Source organism: Chenopodium album, chromosome 2 (genome assembly GCF_948465745.1).
Source record: "Chenopodium album chromosome 2, dcCheAlbu1.1, whole genome shotgun sequence".
NCBI lineage: Eukaryota > Viridiplantae > Streptophyta > Magnoliopsida > Caryophyllales > Amaranthaceae > Chenopodium > Chenopodium album.
In genome coordinates, this window is record NC_137835.1 from 2,842,129 (window position 1) to 2,866,581 (window position 24,453).

A 24,453-nucleotide genomic window follows, 5' to 3' on the forward strand; every position below is an offset into this window, starting at 1 on the left:
AAGGCTCGGATTTTCACTTGAACAAACAATACTCCGTATGTGTGAATCAAATAATAAATTAAAAAAACTTTTATCAAACAATTTGATAATTTTAGTAATGTACAATTTACAAGTATGAGGCATATGCCCACGTTTGATGAAAAGTTGTTGATTTAATTATAAGTGAATTACTTGATTTGTTAATCATGGTAATAAGGGTTTGTTCTGATTTATTGAATGAAAACTGGACTAAAATGAATTGTTTATGAGAGAAGGAAATTAGAAACAGAGGAGTTGAGTTGAACTGAATTGAAATTAAGTCGAAGAAAACAGATCCATAGTTTGGATTTTCTCGTCAAGGTTGGGTCATTCGATTATACACTTCAATGATGATCGGGCTAGGTTTGTTTGACTAAGTCATTATCAAGACATCTAATCGATCATGCTGTGGATTCATGTGGGTTTATTTAAGTCATCCAATTTCTAATACAAATTAGTAATAGTTGTATTTGGTTTTCTTTTCTATCTATGAATTGAACACTAAATAAAACATTATCGCCAAATATGTTTAACACATGGTTCAAAATGATACAATACGTATAATAAAATGGCCACGTTAGTGTTGAGGTTCCAAAACCCATTTATGACAAGTTTGTCATTTTAAAGTCAAAAAATATTGAGCCTTTTATAATTGGGTTATGCTAATGAATTGAGATCGTTTCAAGCTCGACACTCACGAGCTAGCTCGAGCTCCAAGCTCATCGAGCCTAAGAAATTGAGCTCGATTTTAGCTCAATACCCTGTAGGTATAATTCAGCTCAAGACTCGATTAACAAATATCCGATCTACTCTTATATCATTTATAAAAATTGATATTAATATAAAAAAAATCTAGCTGGGCCAAGAATAGATTGGATTTGACTTGTCAAGATCTCAATTGAACCCGAATTTGAGTCAAGTCTGCTCGAGCTGTTCTTTGACCAAATCGTGCATTGAGCAATTTGTGAGCGTACTCGACTCATTAAGACATTGACACCCTAGGTAGTAGGTATACTAACATCTATGCTATATATCTATATATATACTATATATTAAAAGGCATTTATAAAATTGTGTATGTACCACATGTTTCCTTTCTTACACATATATAGCGCCACATCATCATTCAACAACCTTTAGCATCTTGCCACATCATCATCCAATGATCTTAATTAAAAATGCATACAAAGAGATTAGAACCCCCAAACCTCATTGAATGGAAACCAAATGTCTTACCATCTTAGCTAGAATTAATTCATGCTTTATTAATCCAAATTTATACTACTTCCGTTACAGGTTATGTGCAACGATTTGACATAAAGTAGAGAGGGAAAATATCTAATCGTTACACATCTGTAACGGAGGTAGTATATAAATTCATACCTGTATTAGAATGTAGAATAAAAAAAAATCCAAAATAAATTATTTATGTCATTGTATTCTAATTTAATTACCCATGTTAAATAAATTAATAAGTCTCTTAAAGCTTCTAATATAAAAATAAAATTATTCAAAGTGTCATCGGGGCAAGCCCAGGTCACACACTAGTGGAACATTAAAAATTAAACTCACTACAAAAACGACATCGTTTTGGCAACTAATCCAATACAACCATCATCCAAATCGCAAAACAAAAGTAGAGGATAGGCCTCACTCTCCAGTCTCCACAATCCTTCATCTTTCTCTCCTCACTCCAACACTTGTTCACCAATTCGAGCTCTGTAACAACCAACAATGGCGCAACCTCTATCTGCCTACCACTACCACCATGCCGCAGTTGCACCATCTTCTTCCTCCATTACTTCCCAAAAACCCAGAAAACTCTCTTCCTCTCTCCTCACTCCTTCTTCCCTAAGCTTATCCTCTAACCCCAGAAACTCCCTTCAATTTTTCAACAACAAACTCTTCCTTTCTTCTCCTTCTTCTTCTTCTCACCGTCGTCTTTCCATTGTTGCCATGGCTCCCAAACCCGGTGGCAAAGCTAAAAAGGGTATGTCCAAATTTCAATTATTCATCTTCTTATATCCTAATTTTATACTACTCTATGTTATACTTGTCCCGTTCTTTAATTATCGCAACAATTTGACTTTTGCACTATTTAAACTCGTACGAGCTTGTAAAGAATTTTATATAATCTTGATGAATTGGGAAATGTGAAATTAAATTGTGGGTTTTGTTTGATTTTGGATGTTTGGAATAGTGATTGGAGTGATAAAGCTTGCATTAGAGGCCGGAAAGGCGACACCGGCACCACCAGTAGGACCAGCGTTGGGTTCAAAGGGTGTGAATATAATGGCATTTTGCAAGGATTATAATGCTAGAACTGCTGACAAACCTGGTTTTATTATTCCTGTTGAGATCACAGTTTTTGATGTTAGCACCCCTCTTTTCCTTTTAATTGAGTTTTCCTTAATTGCTTTAACTTTGTTGTATTTTGTGTTAATTTTGATTTGAATTTGGTTGATTACAGGATAAAAGTTTTACTTTCATTTTGAAGACTCCACCTGCTTCTGTTCTTCTTCGGAAGGCTGCAGGTATATGTCTATTTTTATCCTATCTTTAAAGTGATTGGTAGAGTTGTAGTTGTATTACAAAGTGATCGAGTACTATTAAGTTAATATTATGAACTATGAGGTGGAAATGCTTATATAATAATATGACTGGCAGGGGCGAAACCTCGAGTTAACTATAACAGTGACTGATAAGGTGTTAATCCAACATGAATTATGTGATAGACACTTTTGGAATATTTGGTAGCTTCGCCCCTGAATGATGGAAGTATAAGGAATGGAGGGAATATTGAATTGATTGGCATGATTGCCCGACTAATAAGGCTTAAGATAAGGCTTGCTTGGAACTATAAAAAAAAAACTCCATAGGATTTTGAGGCCATTGTAACCTTGTAGGCATTGCTCACCAGTTGGCTAGTTGCCAGGATTGTAGTTCAGTTCATTTCTATTTCTAGAACTTTGAGAAAGTATGCAACTCCAACACTTGGGTTTGATTTTTTCCTTTGTACATATATGGGGCACCATCCTAGTAAATCCTACTTATATTTTTCTAGCCTAGCCATAGTGTCGAACTCTTCTAAGGGATGAACCTACTGAGAGAGGGGTGTGGGTGTTCAGGTGAGACAGTAGTACAGCAGTAGGTGATATGCTGGTATGAGTTGAGCTTTCTTACTCTCTGCATGCGTAGAAATTCTATGCTATCCTTTGGTCTTGAACTAGGATCACTGATATCTCACTATCCTGTTGAACCATCAATATGAATGGCTTTCTTATTTATAGTTCACACTTCACAGTGTTGCTATGCTAGTGTCATTAGCAGCAGATATGTAGATTGTCTGTAGTGGTCTCATTGCTCTGGTTTGACTTGGACAAGAGTATATTGAGTTACTACTTAGGTTTGTTTGCTTGGAACAAATTATTATTATTATTATTATTATTATTTTAAATGTTCAAGGAGTGAAAACTTTATCCACATCCCTAACCTTCTTAATATTTTCGTCTTCTCCAGTTTCCTTTTCCCTTTTTGCTCTAATTTGTTTTTGGTAAGGAATCAAAGAATGGTGAGGTTTGAAAACCAATTTCATTTGAAATGTGCTTTCCGTAGAGTACTCCATAAGTTTATGTTGAATCTTGATAGTACTTTACTACTTTCCTCCTGAACAGACCCTAGTATGCTTGGTCTGTTAGTCTGTTTGCTGCTTTCTCAGAACTGTTATTTCCCCCTTTCTTATGGATTTTGGGGTTATGCTAGGTGGGGAGGGCAAGTGCAGTGTGGAGGGGATTGGGTTTTAGTACTTTAATATCCGACCTAAAAGCATTGAAGTTGCAGTTTCCTTCTGTGAGGGTCCATCACGCATCTCATTTTCGGACAGCAGCTCATTGGTTTCTCTGAGTGCATTACTGCATTTGCATTATAAATCTTATAACATGATCTGTTTTTTTCTTGTCATGGAAATTGGTGGATATTGGGCCTAATTTTTCGGAGATGATGTATAAATTTTCATAGTTCAAAACCATGAATACAGTAATTACTAATTAGGTTAAGCATACATTCCCAATCAATATTTGCCAAACTTTTACTTGTCATATGGCATTCTAACCTGTAGAGCTCCTTCCTATCCTTGCCTAACTTTTAGATGATAGAACATGCAATTTACTTGATCGAACGAAGACCCAGGATGACAAATATCTTGAAACACCTTAGTGTTTTAAAAGCGCAATTGTGCAAAGCTGTAGTTATGTTAGCTTTTGTATCTTGTCTCATTGGATTATGAACATGAGAATGATGAGATAATGACATTTTGAGCTGTTGAGGACTGGGAAGCCCTAAGTTTGGGTTTCAAATGTTGGTTCTTTTGTTGTGTTTTAGTGACTAGATAATGATCCATTAATTACATCAGCATTAACTCGTTAAAAGGCTGTTTAACCATGATAATTGTCAACGCAGGTGTTGAAAAGGGATCAAAGGATCCAATGAGAGAAAAGGTGGGGAAGATCACAATTGACCAACTACGACAAATTGCCAATGAAAAGTTGCCTGACTTGAATTGCTCAAACGTTGAATCAGCAATGAGAATTATAGCAGGAACTGCTGCTAACATGGGAATTGACATCGACCCTCCTGTCCTAGAAAAGAAGAAGAAAGAAGTAATCCTCTAAGCAATTTTGTTTCCCTACTCTTTCTTGTAGTCAATCTATATAGGCTGTTTAAATGTTCTTTGTGATCGATTTTTTAAAGATGTTGTGTAACTCGGACTTACTACTCTGTTCAAATTTTAATAGAGTCTGCCAATTGTAATTGCTCATTCTTCTCTTGCTTGGCGAGGTTGATCTTTTCTACTCCATAGGATTTAAAACTACAAACTGTTAAAACAAAGGTTATCTACAGGTTTGTCTTGATTTCCCTTTTTACTACAAACGATACCGAAAGAAGATTATAACATACTTTTTACAAGAATTGGTCATATTCTGGCATCGTTTAGATCAACACAATATGTCATATTTACGCGTACTTCATCATATAGCAATGAAGGATCCTACTCATCGAGATAAGATTGAGTAGAGCAACTTGTAGAATAATGACAAATCCAGTCGGTTTATAGTTTTCATTAATACGTAAGGAGTATACGTTTGCAAATAGCAAATGTTGATTACGATTTAGCTGGTAATGAAATGTCATTTCGGTACAATGAGATAGATGAAGTCATCCACCGACTAACTAATTTGCCACATGATTACCTTCTTATTAGACATACTTCGTAGAACTTTTGGACGTCTCTAGCTAGGGGGTCCTAGGGCGGTGCTAATTGAGCAAGTCGATCCTGAAATGAGGGGTGTTCAAATTGACTTATAAACTTTTTACATGTACTCGACTTGTACTTGATACTCACTAAGCTCAATATTAGCTTGGTTGACTCATGCTTGTTAAACTTTTGAGTCAAGTCGAGTACTCGAGTAGCTTATTATCTATTCATTAAAGTTTTGGACCTTCTAAAATTCTAAATTTTGTTTTATTTTTTATTTTCTGTCACTTTTTAAAAGATTTTATTTTATTATTATTAGGAATTTACTCTTTTTCCTCATTATTAATTTACTCTTATTACGCCAAATTGTTTAACAAAATGGTACAAATAGCATCTTTATTATTGATTTACTTATGAGTTTATTGAATGGAGTAAAAGTTTGCTTAACTGATGCTTATTAATATTTCGAGTCAAGTTTAGATGCTCGCTAGCTACCCAACTCGAATAACACTATAGTACCCACACCCTACAATTAATATTGCATTTTTTGTGTCCTCGAATATTCTTAAAAACCATACCCCCATGATCCCATCCTACTAGTAGCATCCAAACCGATAGTCATATGAATTGTAATATGACTACGACAACTAAATTAAGAGCAACAAAAGATTTAATATTCCCCTAACAAATCACATTGCTAGAATCCACAAGAAAGACGTTTTCTTAAAATATTTGATCATCGCACGAAGTTGAATTGAGCCATACATGACACACACAAACTCTCCATGATCTTGACCAGATTTTAGGAAGGTGGGGACAGCAAGACGAGCCAACGCGTCCTGCCATCTCAATTCTATAACGTTGACCATCTCTTTTTCCAATTTGTTTCTTTTCACACATTAATTATTATTTTTATTTCATTCAAATTGTTAATTAAAAAATTAAAGTTCTAACCTTATAAAAACCCCTCAAAATTAGGACATAATCAAGAATTCTGTAGATCTCCGTCTTTTCTGTCTTCTTTCATTGCTTTAACTCTCTCATTTTCTGCTACTTCGCTCATTTTTCTGGGTATGTTTCTCGTGTTCTTTTATATTTTTTTTCTGGGTGCAAATTTGTAATGTTCTTGCTTGCATTTTGTTTTATTACATTTTTTTTATTCCACTTGTCATTTGTTGCTTTTTATCTATTGTAATAATTTCTGGGTTTTGCTTTTTGCTTGATTTTGTCTTTGATTGTGTTTGAAAATTATTCTAATTAGTACGAGGTTTCATTTTTATGGTGGGGTTGTAATGTTCTTCATTGTTAAAATGTTAATTAGACTAATTTATCTATTAATTTCTTGCTTTTTTGTATAAATTAATCAAGGGTTCTGGTTTAATCTGAACAAATTGGGAGATGTATTAATACATTGTTGTTTGGATCTTAATCATCAACATGAAATAGTAATTAGTCACAAAAATCACATGCATGATGAAGATGAAATGCTCCCCCATTTCGAAATAATGTGCTAAACACGATTTTATAACAACTTTGACCTCGTATTTTCATCAATGTACATTTGTATAAATGATATCTATAGATGTGATTTCATCGAAAAGATCGTTTGAACAATGTAGGTCAACAAATACTATGAATAAATTAATAGTCAAAATTAGACGAATATTCGAATGTTGCCTGGAATTAAGAGTGGCATTTGCTGCCATCTCCTGATCCTGTGGTTGCTGAATCGATGCTCGTGGGGGTGGGACGCGGGGCGGATATAGAGGGGCAGTAACTAAGGCGTTGTTATAGGCTGCCAGGCTGAATGTGGCCAAGTTATGGTGATTTGCAGCCTATGTGCTCTTACCAAAAAGATTGCAAAAGTCTTAGGTCCTACTCTAGATGAAAGAATCTATGGTTTTTAATAGGTAGTCAATCACTTGCATTGAATTCTATGTTATTGTGGCCATTTGGAATTTGAATTGAGGAAAGCAATGGGATCTTAGGGTTTTTCTATTAAAATATGGAAGGCTTGCTTTTCTTTCCCCTTGAGTTCTAACGCGATTGGATGGTTCAAACCATGTCCGTTTTTGCCCTTCTATCCCCTTTGACAATTTTTGAAAAAATTTTGGATTGTTTTTGCTTATACTGGTTCTAAAACATGATTAATGTGATATCATGATGTACTTATTCATTTTGTTACTTATATTCCAGAAATATGGCTAAAATGAATGGTGTTGAGGAGATAAATGGTGTTGCCGATCAATTTAATGAAATGCGTCGTCCAACTCCAAAATTGAACCAGAGGATCATTTCTTCAATGTCAAGGAGATCTGTTGCTGCCCATCCTTGGCATGATCTCGAGATTGGTATGTATCTTGATATGTTTCCCCCCCATTGTTCTGTCTTTTATCTTCAAATGTAATTAATTGGTTTTACATGTTTGTTTACCAGGACCCGATGCCCCTGAAATTTTTAACTGTGTAAGTAGTCATCTGCTTCTGCTCTGTTTGCAGAACTTCCTCTTAATGCTTGGCTTAAATCCTTGATTGTGTTTGATCTGGCAATTTCTGCTTGCAAATGTAACAAAGAACTTATGAAACCTTCTATTGCAGGTTGTTGAAATTAGTAAAGGAAGCAAAGTCAAGTACGAGCTTGACAAGAAGACTGGGCTTATCAAGGTGAGTTCATTTTGTCACTCTTACTCTTTACGTGTCATTTTTCTTGCTGTTACAGTAAGGATAAAAATCTATGATAAGATAGTTTTTTTTGCTGGAATATATGTTTCAAGTTTTATTATACTTGTCTATGGTAGCAATTAGGAGTAGTTTGTATTTATTCCCTCATTCCCAGAATTTTAAATGTTTCTTCTTTTTCAGGTTGATAGAATTTTGTACTCGTCTGTGGTCTATCCTCACAACTATGGATTTATTCCACGTACATTGTGCGAAGATGGTGATCCCATGGATGTGTTAGTGCTTATGCAGGTAATGTCACTGAAGATAGTATGCATAATAGGTGTATTTTTGGCTGCAATATCACTGCTTTATGTGGGATGAGAAAATAATTTTAAAAGTTTACTACAAAGGCTGAATTATATGTCACATTTTCCAGGAACCAGTTGTCCCAGGTTGCTTTCTCCGAGCCCGTGCTATTGGTCTGATGCCTATGATTGATCAGGTTCTAAAAGGGTTATTGTTATGCTTAAATGTTCAAAGATTTGTCATGGCTGTTACTTGAGTTTAATGTTGATAACTTTTGCTCTATCCCTTGAACAGGGTGAGAAAGATGATAAGATAATTGCAGTTTGTGCTGATGATCCTGAAGTTCGCCACTACACTGACATCAACCAACTTCCTCCTCATCGTTTGGCTGAGATCAGACGCTTTTTTGAGGACTGTATCCTTACCAATTTTATTGTTTATAAGCTGATGACTTTCATTTAACTTCTAATTTATCTGTAGAATTTTAAATTCTTTTTTAAAACTTTCATAAACGCAACGTAGCTTTTTCTTAACGGGTTTTTTAGACAAGAAAAACGAGAACAAAGAAGTTGCTGTGAACGAATTTTTGCCACCCCAAGTTGCTCATGATGCCATCCAGCATTCCATGTAAGTAATACTGTACATGTTATCAAACTTCCGTAGCTTTTTCTCTTGCCAATAAACTCTAATGGCCTAACATCATCTTTTTTTTTTTTTTTTTTTTTACTGCTGTTTCAGGGATCTTTATGCAGAATACATTCTACAGACACTGAGGAGATGATTGTCACTTAGATTTTTTTGCCAGCCATATTCTGAAGTAATATTGAAGGACTTTGGCTACAAAATCACATGACTCTAGATGCTACATATTGGAGAGTCTGTTCACAAAAAAAAAAAAAAAAAAAAAAAAAAAAGGAATTTTTTTATTTGTTCTTATGTATTGATTTATTTTTCTAGCTGACGTTGTAGTAAGCTTCAGCAAGCTTCATGAACTTGGAAGTTTTGTTTCTTAGATCATGTTTGTTTTTGGATGCTACTGTAATGCTGCTCAACAGGATTTTCTTCCATTTTAACTCTGTAATTCAGTTGATAAACTTGAATGAAACTTCAGAGAAGATTTGTTTTTTAAGCTGTGTTCCGGATTGTGGTCATTCACACCAAACTCTGAGCCAAGTTTTGCATTGTAAATTTTGTGAATCATATATGTTGTATCGTGGTCACACCGACTCTCCATTAATCCCCAATGATCGTCCACAAGATTCTCCATTAATCCCCAATGATCGTCCACAAATATCCTTATCCACACGTCCACACTTACTTTGTTCAAGTGATATATGGCCTCTCTCAGCTTCCAGTCTCCAACATCCCAACTCTTCACTTTCCTTGCGTCGTTCCATCTATTGTTGGTTTGTCACCCCTCACAAAGTTTCAAACCATCTTAACATCAGAAATTCTTGCTACACTCATATTCTTTAGACAAAAAAATTGGGAATGGAAGGGAGCCAAAAAATATAAAGTTACCCCATCCGGCCATCTCTTTCCCCCTATAACTTATTAATTTGTCTCAACTCTCAAGAACTACACTTTTGGTGTCGTTCCTTCCCCTATGAACCTTTCCTCCTTTTGACAAGCCCAAATATAAATTTGAAAGGAAGGGTTAAATTTGATTGTTATCATAGGAAGACCATATTTCCGTGTGGTTTATAAGATAAGGCATGAGTTCAGACAATACGGACTTAGGTTGAAGGAGAGCACAATGACCAAAAGTTGTGCCCACAGCCCCACAGCTCTTAACCGATGCCAGGGGGTGGTGGAGGACCACATCACCTGCCAGAGGCAGAAGAAGGCTTCAATTCCCTTAACTGCCGTGTAGGGAACAAGTTTCCTACCCATGAGGCTGCAATGTATGATGTATACAGAAGCTGCAGGTAACTCAGGCAGGTTTAACAGAAACATGACGATAGGCTGTTAGCTTATGAAGAATAAGAAACTGAGAGATGAAGTTTTTTACTACTAAGCTGCTTTTAGACATTATATCTGAAATTTAACAATACAAACATCCCTGCAATATGTGGTATTAAAATCACTACATTCACATCCCTCCGTTCATTCTGGTAAAGCATATAATACATGGCTCTCCATAGAATTCAGTCAAAATTGTAGACAGAAATTTCCTTTCTCAACCTTTAAAAGCTAATAATTAGAAGTCCTGACAGAGTAGAATAAATCATAAGTTGGAGTTCATGTATACCGCAGAATATGAGCACAATTGACAATTGGCATGCATGGTACCACAATGTTCATGCTCAAAGTTTCAAAACATAATTTGACAAAAGCTAAGTAATACTCAGTAATAGAGTTATTTATGGACTTGGAAAATTGCATTGCTATGAGATGATCATTAAATTTGCAACATCAGTATTTTTTAAATGAAATCTATTCAAAGCAGTGTATAACTTGCATTTAGCTCAGCATCCCTCAAAACTATCGTTGTTGGCTAAAGAGAGCTTTGCTAATTATACCAGTAGCCTCAATATACCGATCCACACATCTTGAAATACAGCTGCTCTCACTTCCACTTAAACTTGACCCAGGTTTTGTTATGCACTTCTCAAAGCACTTCCCCCTGACAGTCTGTAGACATAAGAAATATTTAGGTAAAAAATCAATGCATGCATTACGAAACCTGTTCTTCTAGTTTTCCATCTTACATATCATAAATACCACAAACATAGCATAACTGTTATTTTTTTCTTTGAAATCTGTTATTACCTCACAAAAGAAAACCCCAATGCAGTACAAGCGACCATCAAGCTACATTAAGCTTTTCATGTAATGATCAGATGAAAATGGTCTCAATTCTTATGATTCAAATTATACTCTTACAATTTTGGAAGAAACTAGAAGTAAAAAAGAAACACCATACAATTTAACATTTTTACTTAACTAAGGGGAGCATAGTGTGAACTTTAAAACGTAGTATATACTCTGTATTACAATTTGCTTACATAAAAAGCATTCAACAAAAAAATCATAGCCATATTGTGTCATCCCTTCTTCACAGTTAACCAATTTAATTATATTTTTTAATAAAATAAATAAAAATTCATAATAAAATTTGATATTACAGACATTTTTTTAATCTACTCTGCATCACTCAACTCAAACAAGACCTTGAAAAATTCCAATTAGGGAAACCATAATCTAAAACTACTCCCTCCATCCCTAAATTACATTCCTCTTTCTCTCTATTATGTGAGGAATAAATGCTAGAAAGAGGAATGTAATTTAGGGACGGAGGGAGTACTTATTTTTATAGATATTCAGAAATGCAGATGTCATTCAAATAGGCCTCTACAAGACTACATCAATAATAAAAGGTTAACGTTGTGAACATTTAGAGTCCACCAAAACTTCCTTCTGAAGGACTAATATTGGGGGATATTGCTATATTTCAATATGTATGATGTATGAAGTGTACAGATGGTGGGAACGTGTAATAACAAAACCATATGAGAACCAGAGTATAGCCATGAGAAAACTAACCTAATACCATCAAACTAGTGTATAATTGAGAAGTAAAATCATAACAAAAAAAAACAAATTATTGCATTCTCCTGCAATAATTTCACAGCCTCACAGGGACTACGTAGTATTCCCAATAGCAAGAAATGCTATAATGTTTCATCCCCTGCAGGCCACATCTTTTCTCTCACTCTCTCCTTCCCGACACACATCTCCTCCACCTTCCCTCTTCCCATCCTCTATTTTATTTGTTTGACAAGAAGCCATACAAAAGAAAAACAAAGCTTTAAAATCGATATATGTACAAAGACTACGAGAGTACGAGTGCACTCTCTCCATTCAATGACTCCAAACCGGACATTGTTGAATCATTCATATACAAATATATACGGATCCTTCAAAATTGTCAAACTATTCTTACGCTCTCCTCATTACTCAATCTTAAGAAGGATTTCTAATCATAAACCCTAACTGTCTCCGAACATTCTAAACTAGAATAGACTACAATTTCCAGACCAGTGAGCTAATTTTCAAATTTCAATAGAATTTTGGGTTCAGTTCAGTATTTTCCTTCAAACTAAATCATCAAAGTACCAAAATTTCCCTAATTCCTCAAATTTTCAAGTTTTCAACATCTATAATAAATAAAAAAAACCAACACATTATTCAATTCAATACATCTCAACTTCAATTAATGTAATAGCAACACTTATGAATCATATTCATAGCAAGTTCAACAATAATCAATAGTTCTAATTTCACCAATTTAAATGAATAATGTAGGATTCATTATACTTCAAACAAATCAATTTAAGTAAAAAATCAAATAAATTCCATTCATAAACCTGACTTTTTACAAAAAAAAATTCGGAAAAAACCTCAAGAAATTCTTCAGCGTAGGCTTGAGCAAGCTGATTTTTGACCTGATCCATAATAGCTTCGGGATTAGGTTGAGCAGCAGAAGATCCATTCGTGGAAGATCCAAATGAATCCATGACTTTCTCTCTCCTCCTTAATTCACCGGCGATTTTCTCTCTCTTATTTTCTTCAACTGATAAACCCTAGCTTAAACCTTCTACGGGTATATCACATTTCCCCTTTCGCAAGCTGGAAGCTAGATGGGCTGGGCTGGGCTGGGCTCTCTTCGGTTTTTTATGCCTTTGGATTTTTTATGACTCCTTTTTTGGTCCATTGTTTTTGTATCGTCCATACAAGTAAAACTTTCACAATACTTTCTTCATTCCAAAAATATAGCGAGGGTGTTTGGTGATGAACTTATTTAGATATAATAACTAGCCTTCTGATCCATTTCATACACGGGTTATTACTTAGGGTATTTTCCTTGTAATGTGTTGCTTATTTGTTGTATGAGTCAGCATTATTTTATTGTACTTTCTATGTTTATATAATGTGGACTAATTAACTCAATTTTTTTTTTTTACTATTACTTTATTTTAAGTTTAGGATATGAAAAGACTACGACTTTATTTTGGTGTAGTTGAAACATTTAATTTCCTTAATTAAATTTGCAAATTACAGAACGCATAAAGACATGAATTTTTTTTTTTTTTTGATAAAGAAGGTGACATGTGGCATATGAGTGATTTGTGGTGACATGTGGCATATGAGTAATGTGTGGTTTGTGTTTTTAAATATTAAGTATAGATATAGATATAGATAGATATAGATATAGATATAGATTAGATGATTTGGTCGAAGTTTAAAGGATCTTATTGAACTAGGATCTCTTATAGGTCACCATTTTAGAGTAGGGGGTAAGGGAATCTCCCTACTTCCAAGCATACGTATGTGGTGGGAACTCAACACCAATTCTACAAAACTTTCCTGGTACGAGTATAGGGTATTTCTAATGGTGTCTATTTCAGTAGTCAAATCCTACATCTTACGGGCTACTCCTTTTGTTATTTTCTCTCAATAAAAAAAAAAAAATCATTAAACCATAATTCACAAAATTCGTTGGGCAAATAATGAGAGTCGATCCTAAGATTGCTTGAAATTGAGAAGAAAGTTTTGACCACCTGAATTATTCCTCACTCTCATATTACATTAGATTATTAGATCAATCATAGTTCAAATCATTGGACAAATATCCATAACAAAGTACATCTATCCAATACAAAATACATCAAAAGGCAATTACTATATAACCTTAGGCTTTGGTGGCCCAATACATAATCCTAAAACACATAGCCCATATAAACTCGTCACCTCAATTCAGGATTTCATATACTACCTCTGGTTCTTATTACTTGCAACAAAGGGGTATTATTTGTGAGACATAAAATATTCATTTGTTGCGAGTAATAAGAACCAGAGGTAGTAGAAGTATAAGATGTGTTCGATACTTCGATTGAAGGTCTAGAATAAAGATATTATTATATGAGGGCACAAACAAACTATATGTTAGATGTCTCGTTTATGGAGTAGTAAAAAAAAAGAGAAATTAATCTCTAATTGAGGTTTTGGGGAGAACATGAGTAACTTGATTGTTGCAAGTCCAAAAAGAAAAACAAAAACAAGACTTAAACAATTAACATGCTTCTTCGCTGCCGGGAAGAAAAAGACAATTAATTAGAAATATAAAAATATAATACTTGCTAATACTATATTTCATAAAAAAAAATATGACTAAATATTTGTTAATAACATGATTAAAGGTAGAGATTCCTATGATAGATTAGTTCAATAAAACATGGACGTCAGCCGTAACATGAGGCATGACGAACGCGATGTCTTAAGTTTTGTTAGGACCAATAATCAAAGTCATGTCTTGTTATTGGAAAAGGTTAGGCTAAAAGTTGATACTTAAATAAATGACTACACTAATTTATAAATTTTTATACTCATTAATCTTTATTAAACTAGCTAATGTGAAAAGGATGTAATTGGACACGAGGATATGATAATATAACATTAGAAAATGAACATGAGGGGTTTATTCAAAGGAAGAACATAAGATTGACATCATTTACTTGTTAGTTACTTCAATTTTTTGGCTCTTATTTGTTTGAGAAAATGTAATTTTTCATTGTTGGCACTAACAACTAACAAGTAGCATAGATAGATATATTTAGGGGATGTTAAATGAGTATGGCATCCAAAAATAGAATAAAATGAAATGAGTATATATGACCAAAATAATAATAATAATAATAATAATAATAATAATAATAATAATAATTATTATTATTATTATTATTATTATCATTATTATTATTATTTATTTATTTATTTTATTTATTTTTTAATTTTAAGTCTTTATTGTTAAAGAGAACTAGCGTGTTAGAAGTTGACCCTCAATAGAGTACAATAAGACTTTAATTGCTTATTAGAATCAAGTTCAATACCTAGTATGCATGATTCATCATCTCGACACTTAAACCATATGGTATATTGAACCTACTTAAAATCAACACGATACAAGTCTAACACAACTTGACTTTTTTTTTTTTCCATGCACAACTCGCCAAAAAGGGTTGTTGACTTCACATGTATGTGGACTTACACAACCCATACCTTGCCAACCTCAAAGTTTACTGATTAAAGTTTACGTCTAGACCATTACCTCTTCTATCAAAAGTAACAACGACAAAGAAGTAACAATATACGAAGTATGTTTTAACTCTAACTTAGAGTCAAAACGACCTTAGAGCTTACACAAAAGATATGAACTCAAATAGAAAATATCAAAAGCAATACTCAAGCTTGCCCTAGCTTTCATGATTCGTTTCCAACGCCCATTAGTTAACTTTACAATAATTTACCCAAATCTCAATCACTCGTTTAAGTAAAGACTTGAAAAAAAGGAAATGTGGATGTATGCTTGACCAAGTCATATATAAAAAGCTAGTTGGTCTGGCTGTGGAACACTTCAATTGCGACCCGGCATGTGGTAAACAATTGATAGGTACATATATTACATGGGTAATAGTGACACTTAATTTGACATTTATGTTGAGATTCTACATGTTAACCTCTACTTGTACTATCAAATGATATATAGTCTAGAGATATAAATAAAAGCAATCCCATGTAATTTAAGTAATTATCAAAGAAAATTGATATATGAATCACTTAAGCTACATGTACGATTATATATATTAGGCCTTTTAAGCACTAAAAGCTAGTCTGGCGACCTAATTCATGATCACTTCTATTATTTTTTGTCAATTTTTCAATTTTAGATAGTTTAATACCCTCATAACTCATAATATAGTGAGATTTTTACTTGATATATAAATATTATTCCTTCTACGAATGTTCTAACTTATTTGAGATGAACTATATATATGATTTACGGTTAGTTTGTCTCACAACACAATCAGTCGAACTGACGAAACCGTAAAGTTCTGCCACTATTTTACTAGGGGCCCTGGCGATTCCACAGCCTAGCCTGTCGACAACTGTAATCTCGGGGTGTAAGAGTGTTTAGTGCATGGTATGCGCTCATACGAGTCACCTATGACACTTGATACACCATTTTCAACATCTAAAGATTTAGTGTCGTTTAATCTAGACAATTAATTCAAAATATTTAATAGAATCAATTGAAACTATATACTTCGTATATATCATTCATCTGAAAACCAAGCAATAGGGTTGCAAATAAATAAAGAGCGAAAAAAGGAATACTTGCAAAATCAAATACTTATTAATTATATTGATCGAGACATGACTTTGTAAATCATTCTAATCGATCCCAAGATCTCTTAAAACTTGGAGGAAAGCTCTAACCACTTGAGCTATCTTCCACTCTCAAAAACATAATAACCCTAATGTATTATGACTACATGTATCATTACCATTATTCTATATATCTCCATATAAGAGTAACTAATACGATGGAAAAATGTATATGTATGTATCTAATGTATTTATGAATGTAATATGTATGTATGTATGTATAATAGTGAGGTTGGTACAAGTTATAGTAGTAGTTTGTTGAATTTTAATGTAGTCTAGAAACATTCCACAATTATAGTACATAGTTAAAAATGTCTCAAAACTTTAAAGCATCTATCATAGAGACTTTAGTTTCTTTAATATACTGTTTCCCTCCATTTTATTCTTAAATTTCGGCTGTGTTTACTGTGACTAGCAATAAATGAGCCGTAGTTGGAAGAGGAACTAGCGAGCAACGGAGCGTAACCAATTTTACTACCAGTACCATTCTCATGGACGGTCCGTCAGAAAGAGAGCGCAAGGAATTTTAATTTTAATTTTCATCATCTGTTTTCTTTTTGTTGTACCGTATTGTTTTAGCTTGTATACTTGTACGGAATATATGTAATTTGGTACTTGTATATGTAATTTGATCAATGCATGGTTCAGGCAGGCGGATGCACGATCCACATGGTCCATCTCTTCAAAAAAAAAGCGGAAAGAACATTGCATATATAGAAATATAAAGAACATTTAGTTTAATTAAGTGAAAAGAACATATTATAGAATTGTAAAGAAAATTGTATAGAAATGTAAAGAATATTTCGTTAAAGTACAAAGAACATGTTATAAAATTGTAAAGAACATAACGTGCAGTTAAATAATGTTCTTTATCTTCATGTTCTTTGATTGTCAGAATAATGTACTTTTATTTGTGACATATGTTAATTGTTTATTTTGAAATGTTCTTTGAATTTTGTCTTTAGATTATGGTGGTTGAATAAAAATAATGTTCATTACATTATATTATCATTAAAGGTGATAATTAATTTGGGTCGAGCTGGGCTATAACATAATATCTCGTGTCCAAAAAACCCGGAAAATGTAGGGGGCTTTTCGACTTTTTTTTGGGCCGAGTTCGGATTTTTTAAACTAAAAATGCATTTTTAGGCTTGTCTAAACCCACCCTATTTTCGGGTTGGATCGGATCGGGTCGGGTCGGGCCAAAGTTGATCACCTCTAATTATCATGTTTTTAATTAATATTACGGATGTTCTTTAGATATATATAAAGAACGTGAAGTTGGATGTTTTTTTTACAAAATAGGTATATGTTCTTTATAAAACAACTATATGTTCATTACAATACAACTCTAATTTGGATTTTCGACTTTTTTTTGGGCCGAGTTTGGATTTTTTTTTTAAGTAAAAATGCATTTTTGTCTAAACCCGCCCTATTTTCGGGCTGGATCGGGCTGGGCTGGGTCGGGCCGAAGTTAATCACCTCTAATTATCATCTTTTTAATTAATATTATGGATGTTCTTTAGATATATATAAAGAACATGAAGTTGGATGTTTTTTTTTACAAAATAGGTATATGTTCTTTATAAAACAACTATATGTTCATTACAATACAGTTATATGTGATGTTCTTTATGAAAAAGATATATGTTCTTTACAAAACAAATGTATGTTCTTTACTGAACAACGGAATGTTCATTCCGCGTTTTTAAAGAGAAAACGGATGCACGGAGTATCGTGCATCCGCCTCCATAGAAAAAATTTCATAATTTGATATATATCGATCTCTTCATTTGTTTATGTTGTTAGTATTGAAATCCTTTATACGGAGTATATTTTATTTCAAATATAATATAATGGAATTTTGTTTGACTTATAAAGTTGGATTGACTTAACTTATGTTAGGTGCTGGATTTTTCAAAGTACTTCTCCTTAAGCTCTGACTTTCTTGTAAAAAAACCTCAATACAAATATATGATTAAATACAACTATTTCAAAAATAAAAAAAAATAATTGAAGTTGGCGGAGAACTCACCATATGTCCTTGAGGTCACAAGTTCTAATCTCCCTCTACTTTTAATAGTCTCAATCCAAGTGTAAACTTGAATTAAATAGGAACGACAAGAATAAATAGTGGGAGTATGAAACGGTTGATATTTTGAAGATATTACTACGTATATAAAGTTTATTCATTAGGACTATTGATCTAATAATCTTTGCCATATTAACATTTTCTTAAAAATATATTCGTATATATATATATATTTGAAAGTTATAATAATCCATTGAAATATAATTTATAAATAATGCAAAAGCTAAAATGTTACAATTAGTAAAGATTGGAAATATTACTTACTATTCTCAGTTTTTGCTTACTTTTCCCTTCTTAATGTTAGCTCTTGAAACGACTAACATCATTTTTGTTGTTTTCCACTTTATAAATTTACAATAAATTAGGAAAACTTAAAGTTGGGACACTTAAAACTGTAATGGCCCCCTCAATTGCCTCATGTAGCAAAAATAGAGTGGTCCGTACGAAATTAATGGGAATGAAGTCAAAGTCTAATCCCCTTAGTTGGTGAGAGCATGCATAATGCATATTCCATTATAATTATTTATATTTTATTTAATTTCAAATGTTTAATTTAATTTATCTTATAAATCCATGAATACGTTTTCATTTTTTTAATTACTAGTAGGACCTAAAGAAAAAGAATCCCAACTTCCAAGTACGAAGTATATGTCATTTTTTTCATGTATTTTATTTTTTGAGTTTTAAAAATATACATATAATAAGAGAAAAAGTCCAAAATCAAAGTGGTGGAAACAAATTTGTTTACTATGTTCTAATCACCCATGTTGCATAAACTGGAAACAAGTATACTTTATTCATCCTACGCTAAACTACAAACATTATCGAAATTATAAACTTGTACTACATTAGATTAGTACAACTATCTTATTAATCACAGTCATTAGTATAGTAAGTTTGAATTAAAAACTAACTAACACGCTGTCAGAATTTAAATATTCAATAAACATACAACTATCTAGCAAATATATGTTACATTATGAATACCACACTGCTAAGATATTTATAAAAATATATACTTTTTCCCTTTTTTATTTCTCAGCTCATTTGCATTCTATAAATTGTACGAAGTATTATTGTCTAATAATGCATCTAATTAACAAGATTACTTTTTTTTTAAAACAAAACAAGATTACTTTATTTTAACTAGATTAACTTATTAAAAATTAATGATTTATGAAAATATAAATTAAATTGAATCTAAAAAGATTATTTTATTTTAACCAGATTAAGATTGAAGTATGTACTGAGCCTGAAATGAATTTATAAGCCAATGCAAATGGAATTTAGTTTGACTTTACCTATTTAATCATCATATCTTATATAAATAAAAAGTATTATATTAAAACTTACACTTAATTTTGTTTTTTTTTTAATTTAAAAAAAAAAAAAACAACCTGAAATTGACCAAACTCAGTCCTTGATCTTAATTGCCACCCCTAATGTTTTTAGTGATACGGAGTACATAAAGAGAGTATTTTATTTGTATAGAGCATTAAAAATATATTTCGTATATTTAAAAATCCCTACAAAGGAGTATCTTATTTGGACGGCTGAGAAATGAGAATAGAATAATACAAGAGGCTCGTGTCATGTATTGTTAAAATAAACGTACTCCTAAATACAGTACAAATTAAAGTACTCCTCACTGTATTATTATTAGTATTATACAATAATTATAAACAATGAGATAATTTTTCAAAAAAAAAAAATAATGAAAAAGAAAACAGCTGGCTAATGGGCCTAATAAAATCTTTGTAAATAGCACCCAAACGAATGAGAGAGACGTGGTCACATGAGCCCAACCAGATACTTGATGGGGGTCCCCCACTCTAGTATAAAGTCTCCCCTCTCTTTCTCCTTCTCATTTTATTCACCTTTTTTTTTTATACTGTAATTTAATTTAATTACCTTCATTTTTCCATCACATTTTTTTTTTATTAAATATATTTATTTCCTAATTTTATTCTACCTCTTCTTTCTTCCTTCAAAAGAACCTTCCAGGACTCCCCATTTTTTTAAAGTTTTAATTTTTTTTTGATTAAATTTAATTATGTTTAAAAAAATATATATATTAAATCAAATTAATTACCTAGCTAGGTAGATAGCTAGAAATTGGGATTGAACTAATTAATAGTTCTGAATTCTTATACTACTGCTCATCTGTTTTAATGAAAGTTTGGAAAATACAAAAGAAAATGTTGTTTATAGCAGAAGGTAGGTAGACAAAAATATCTTTAAACCCTAACTAGCCATATAGTTTTTAGTCATCACTCATCTCTCTTTAAAATGGTTTCTTGTTATTACCCTTTACATTTATTTTATTTTCGTAGAGTTGATTGAGTTTGTTTGAAAGAGGGAAAAGGATTATTACCAATAGAAAAAAAAATGGAGTATAGTCCGTCTTCTTACAAAGGTTTGGTGCATCGAGAGATAGAGTGGATGTCGTCGTCGTCCACGAATAATAATTTAGCATCAACGGGAGCAGCATCGACAACCAAGATAGAGGTGGTTGATGAGGAAGAGGGGAACAAATCGGTAGTAGTAATAGAGAGGGAGCATATGTTTGATAAAGTGGTGACTCCAAGTGATGTTGGGAAATTAAATCGGTTAGTAATACCGAAGCAACACGCAGAAAAGTACTTTCCGTTGGATTCATCTAACAACGAGAAAGGGTTGCTGCTGAATTTTGAGGATCGCACGGGGAAGCCGTGGCGGTTTCGGTATTCGTATTGGAATAGTAGTCAAAGTTATGTGATGACCAAGGGGTGGAGTCGGTTTGTCAAAGAGAAAAAGTTGGATGCTGGTGATGTTGTTTCCTTTCAAAGGGGTGTTGGTGAGATTGGTAAAGATAAGTTGTTTATTGATTGGAGGAGAAGGCCTGATGCTTCTACTTTGCTACCTCATCATCACCAGTTTAATAATCCGCAATCGATTTCGCAGTATCATCACCACCACCACCGGAATGTTGTTCCTGCTGCTGCCGCGGCTGCTTGGGCTGGTGCTAGTCCGACTTTTGTGTTGAGATCTCATCCGCATCCTCATCCTCATCCTTATTCTCAGCCTTACCCTTATCCTCCGCAAGGCGGGGGAGGGGGAGGGGGTGTAGTTTGGGACCACCAGGGTAGTAGTAGTACTACTCATCATTTATCTAACATGAGTCTAATGAATGTGATACCTTCTTCACAATCACATCCGTTTCGAAGGGGTAATAACACGAGTAGTACTAGTGGTGGTGGTGTTGGTGGTTACGGATTTGGGTTTGGGAATGTAGTCAACCCTCCGCAGTATCCAGTAACAGGATCGTTGATATTTCTTAGATCTTCATCGTCAATAACACCAACATTCGGAGCATCAACATCATCAACATCGTCGATACCACAAAATATTGAAGATCAGCATCAGTTTGAGCAGCAGGGTGGAGGAGGATCAGTGATGCAGGTGCAGAGGGAGGAAGGTGGGGTTGAGCCCATGGTATACGAGTCGGTGCCGGTGGTCCAAGGCAAAGCTGCAGCTAAGAGGCTCAGGCTATTTGGCGTGAATATGGACTGCCCCATCTCCCATCAAACTCATGATTTTGACATCTTGTCTTCCTCTTTGGCATCCTCGTCCACCCCCAACCACCCTTCGCCTCATCATCATTATCTTCTTCAACAACAACAACAACAACATGACCAACAACAGCATAATACTACTACTACTGCTATTTCAATGGGCCCTCCTTCTTCGTCGTCATCTTCTTCCTTCTCCTCCTCGCCTAGTCAACAACAACACCACCACCTTCTTCCCTTGCAACTAAGGTCATTCTACAGCGGCGCCGGCGCATCTCCTGTCAAAGGCAAGTCATCCACATCATCATCATCCATGTCTTTAGATTTGGACATATGAATCAAAATCCTTTCAAAACCAATTTTTATATTTTTTTTTAACATCTAGCTCAAATGTTTAGACTACATCAGAAACAAAGATGCAGAGAGAACAAAAGGGTTCATTTTTTTTTTTAATTAGTCAAAAAAAACAAGAGGTAATTAAGTAAGATCATTATTATTATTATATAATAAGCTCATTATTCAAAAAATTGCAGCTTATTAATATAATTAGTTTATCCCCTCAAATGTATCAATTGCTGTAATAGAGGAAGACTAGATATAGTAGGTCTAAAATACCCATTAACCATCCTAAAAAAAAACATGGATCCCTCTCAAGTCTCAACCATCATACACCAACGTTACTCTGCGTACCGCGCCACATTCACAAAGGAAACAAATTCAAGCAACATTGATCAAAGACGACGAGTCGAAAGCGCCCAAGATCAGTAGTACTACTTCTCTCAGTCCTACTATCATATTAGTCATCATAATTTCTTTAATTCATGTAAATTACATCTTAATTATATATCAATATATATCTATATATTATATTACTGCATTTGACTTATATAATTATATGAATGATACAATTTTTTTTTTTTTTATTAATTACTCAATCATGATCAAAGTTATAATAATTTGGCATGCTGGTGTATTAGATGTACATCCAATTGATCAAAGTTTCCAAATTTCAATAACTGCAGTATTCAGTCTTTTTCTTATTCTGTCTCCTTGGATTGTTTCTCTCTCCTACTTTCTTTTTCTGCAGCTGTGTTTCTGCTATTTAATTCTTAACGAACTTTCTGACTTAAGAATAATAAGCTTACAAAGTTGTGTAATTTTAAGGTACAATGTCTACCTCCCCATCTTATAGGAGAATTATTTATATATTTATATATTGTGTCTTTGTATTACACTATATGATATGTAATTCTTTGGTAATATTGTGTGCTTGTATTACACTATATTATGACAAAATTTGTAGAGGCTGTTCGTTTTTGTTCATGTTCGTCGCTGCTAGAGTGCTAGCTGCTGAATTCGGCATGCCTGCAGGTGCTGAAACAACTAATTTCCTCTATCAATTTACAGTTTCAGATCCTATTATAAGGTACTGTCTTTCTCATCAGTTAAATGCATTTTTTTTCTTGAACTAGTTATATACTCTATATTTTTGTTATTAATAGTATAACAGTAAAAACATATATATAAAAATAACATTTCTCAGTAATTTTTGATTGCATGATAATGTGTTCTTAATGTCTTGCATTGAATGAACATGCACGGTATGGGGAAAAAAAAAGTGTGTAGTATGTGTGCGATGAGCATCCATACATGTGTGTATGATCGATCTAAGAATTGGTACTATGAGTAGTACATATGTTTTTTCTTATATATCGGCCTACCTCTTAAGATATACTTAGTCTAGCTAGGCTAATTAGAGCTAGCCCTAAAGTTTCTGCTTCTAATTCCTTTACAACTCGATCTATATGATACTTAATGCATTATTATTAACTTCAATGCATTCACTTTAGTAATTGTATTATTGAATGCTTCTAGTATAGTGTGTCATGTGAAAAACTATAATTAAGAAGACCTTAATTTTCATGTTACACTTTATTTATGATAATTTGAAATATCATTATTCGTTTTAGATTTAGCCTCTACATTGATACATATACATTGATATGTATTTGTTACTATAACGTATATGGAGATAAGATAAACGGGTGAACCAGAAGTTTTTGAGGCTCATAAATAGCTAAAGAGCTGAGTTTAGTACACAAGAAAATATATAATATAAAGTACTGAAGTACATCCTTGATTTTAAGTTGTATAAATATATCATGAATGTTTGCTAGATGATAATTGAGAGTACAACTAAATCTTATGTTAAGGAAATTTCTAATTTTACTTCAATAGTTCAATTCAAGTATATGTGTATTATCATATCTTTGATACTTCAATATGTTTGTGGATGGAATTTTTATCATATACTTCGTACAAAATAGGTGAGTCGACAATTGG

The 24,453-nt window shown here is 33.2% G+C and overlaps 4 protein-coding genes across 4 annotated transcripts; 3 read left to right on the top strand and 1 right to left on the bottom strand.

The window, feature by feature from the left end:
* Nucleotides 1-1,659: 1,659 nt before the first annotated feature.
* On the top strand, nt 1,660-4,834 carry LOC145592977 (large ribosomal subunit protein uL11c). The gene is made up of 4 exons (XM_081649495.1): nt 1,660-2,008; nt 2,219-2,391; nt 2,489-2,552; nt 4,477-4,834. Exons 1-4 carry the CDS (start codon nt 1,753-1,755, stop codon nt 4,686-4,688), a joined length of 705 nt encoding a protein of 234 aa, XP_081505621.1. The 5' UTR covers nt 1,660-1,752; the 3' UTR covers nt 4,689-4,834.
* Nucleotides 4,835-6,189: 1,355 nt separating this feature from the next.
* LOC145579621 (soluble inorganic pyrophosphatase 1-like) lies at nt 6,190-9,367 on the top strand. The gene is made up of 9 exons (XM_081636858.1): nt 6,190-6,343; nt 7,469-7,623; nt 7,709-7,737; nt 7,870-7,935; nt 8,134-8,241; nt 8,369-8,434; nt 8,533-8,653; nt 8,784-8,865; nt 8,977-9,367. The coding sequence occupies exons 2-9, from the start codon at nt 7,473-7,475 to the stop codon at nt 9,017-9,019; spliced, it is 666 nt and encodes a 221-aa protein (XP_081492984.1). The 5' UTR covers nt 6,190-6,343; nt 7,469-7,472; the 3' UTR covers nt 9,020-9,367.
* A 1,126-nt stretch (nt 9,368-10,493) lies between these two features.
* Nucleotides 10,494-12,829, bottom strand: LOC145579632 (mitochondrial import inner membrane translocase subunit Tim13-like). The gene is made up of 2 exons (XM_081636869.1): nt 12,642-12,829; nt 10,494-10,872 (listed from the first exon to the last, which is right to left on the bottom strand). The coding sequence occupies exons 1-2, from the start codon at nt 12,756-12,758 to the stop codon at nt 10,723-10,725; spliced, it is 267 nt and encodes an 88-aa protein (XP_081492995.1). The 5' UTR covers nt 12,759-12,829; the 3' UTR covers nt 10,494-10,722.
* A 7,766-nt stretch (nt 12,830-20,595) lies between these two features.
* On the top strand, nt 20,596-23,033 carry LOC145579642 (uncharacterized). Its single transcript, XM_081636879.1, has one exon. It carries the CDS (start codon nt 20,948-20,950, stop codon nt 22,445-22,447), a length of 1,500 nt encoding a protein of 499 aa, XP_081493005.1. The 5' UTR covers nt 20,596-20,947; the 3' UTR covers nt 22,448-23,033.
* Nucleotides 23,034-24,453: the final 1,420 nt, after the last annotated feature.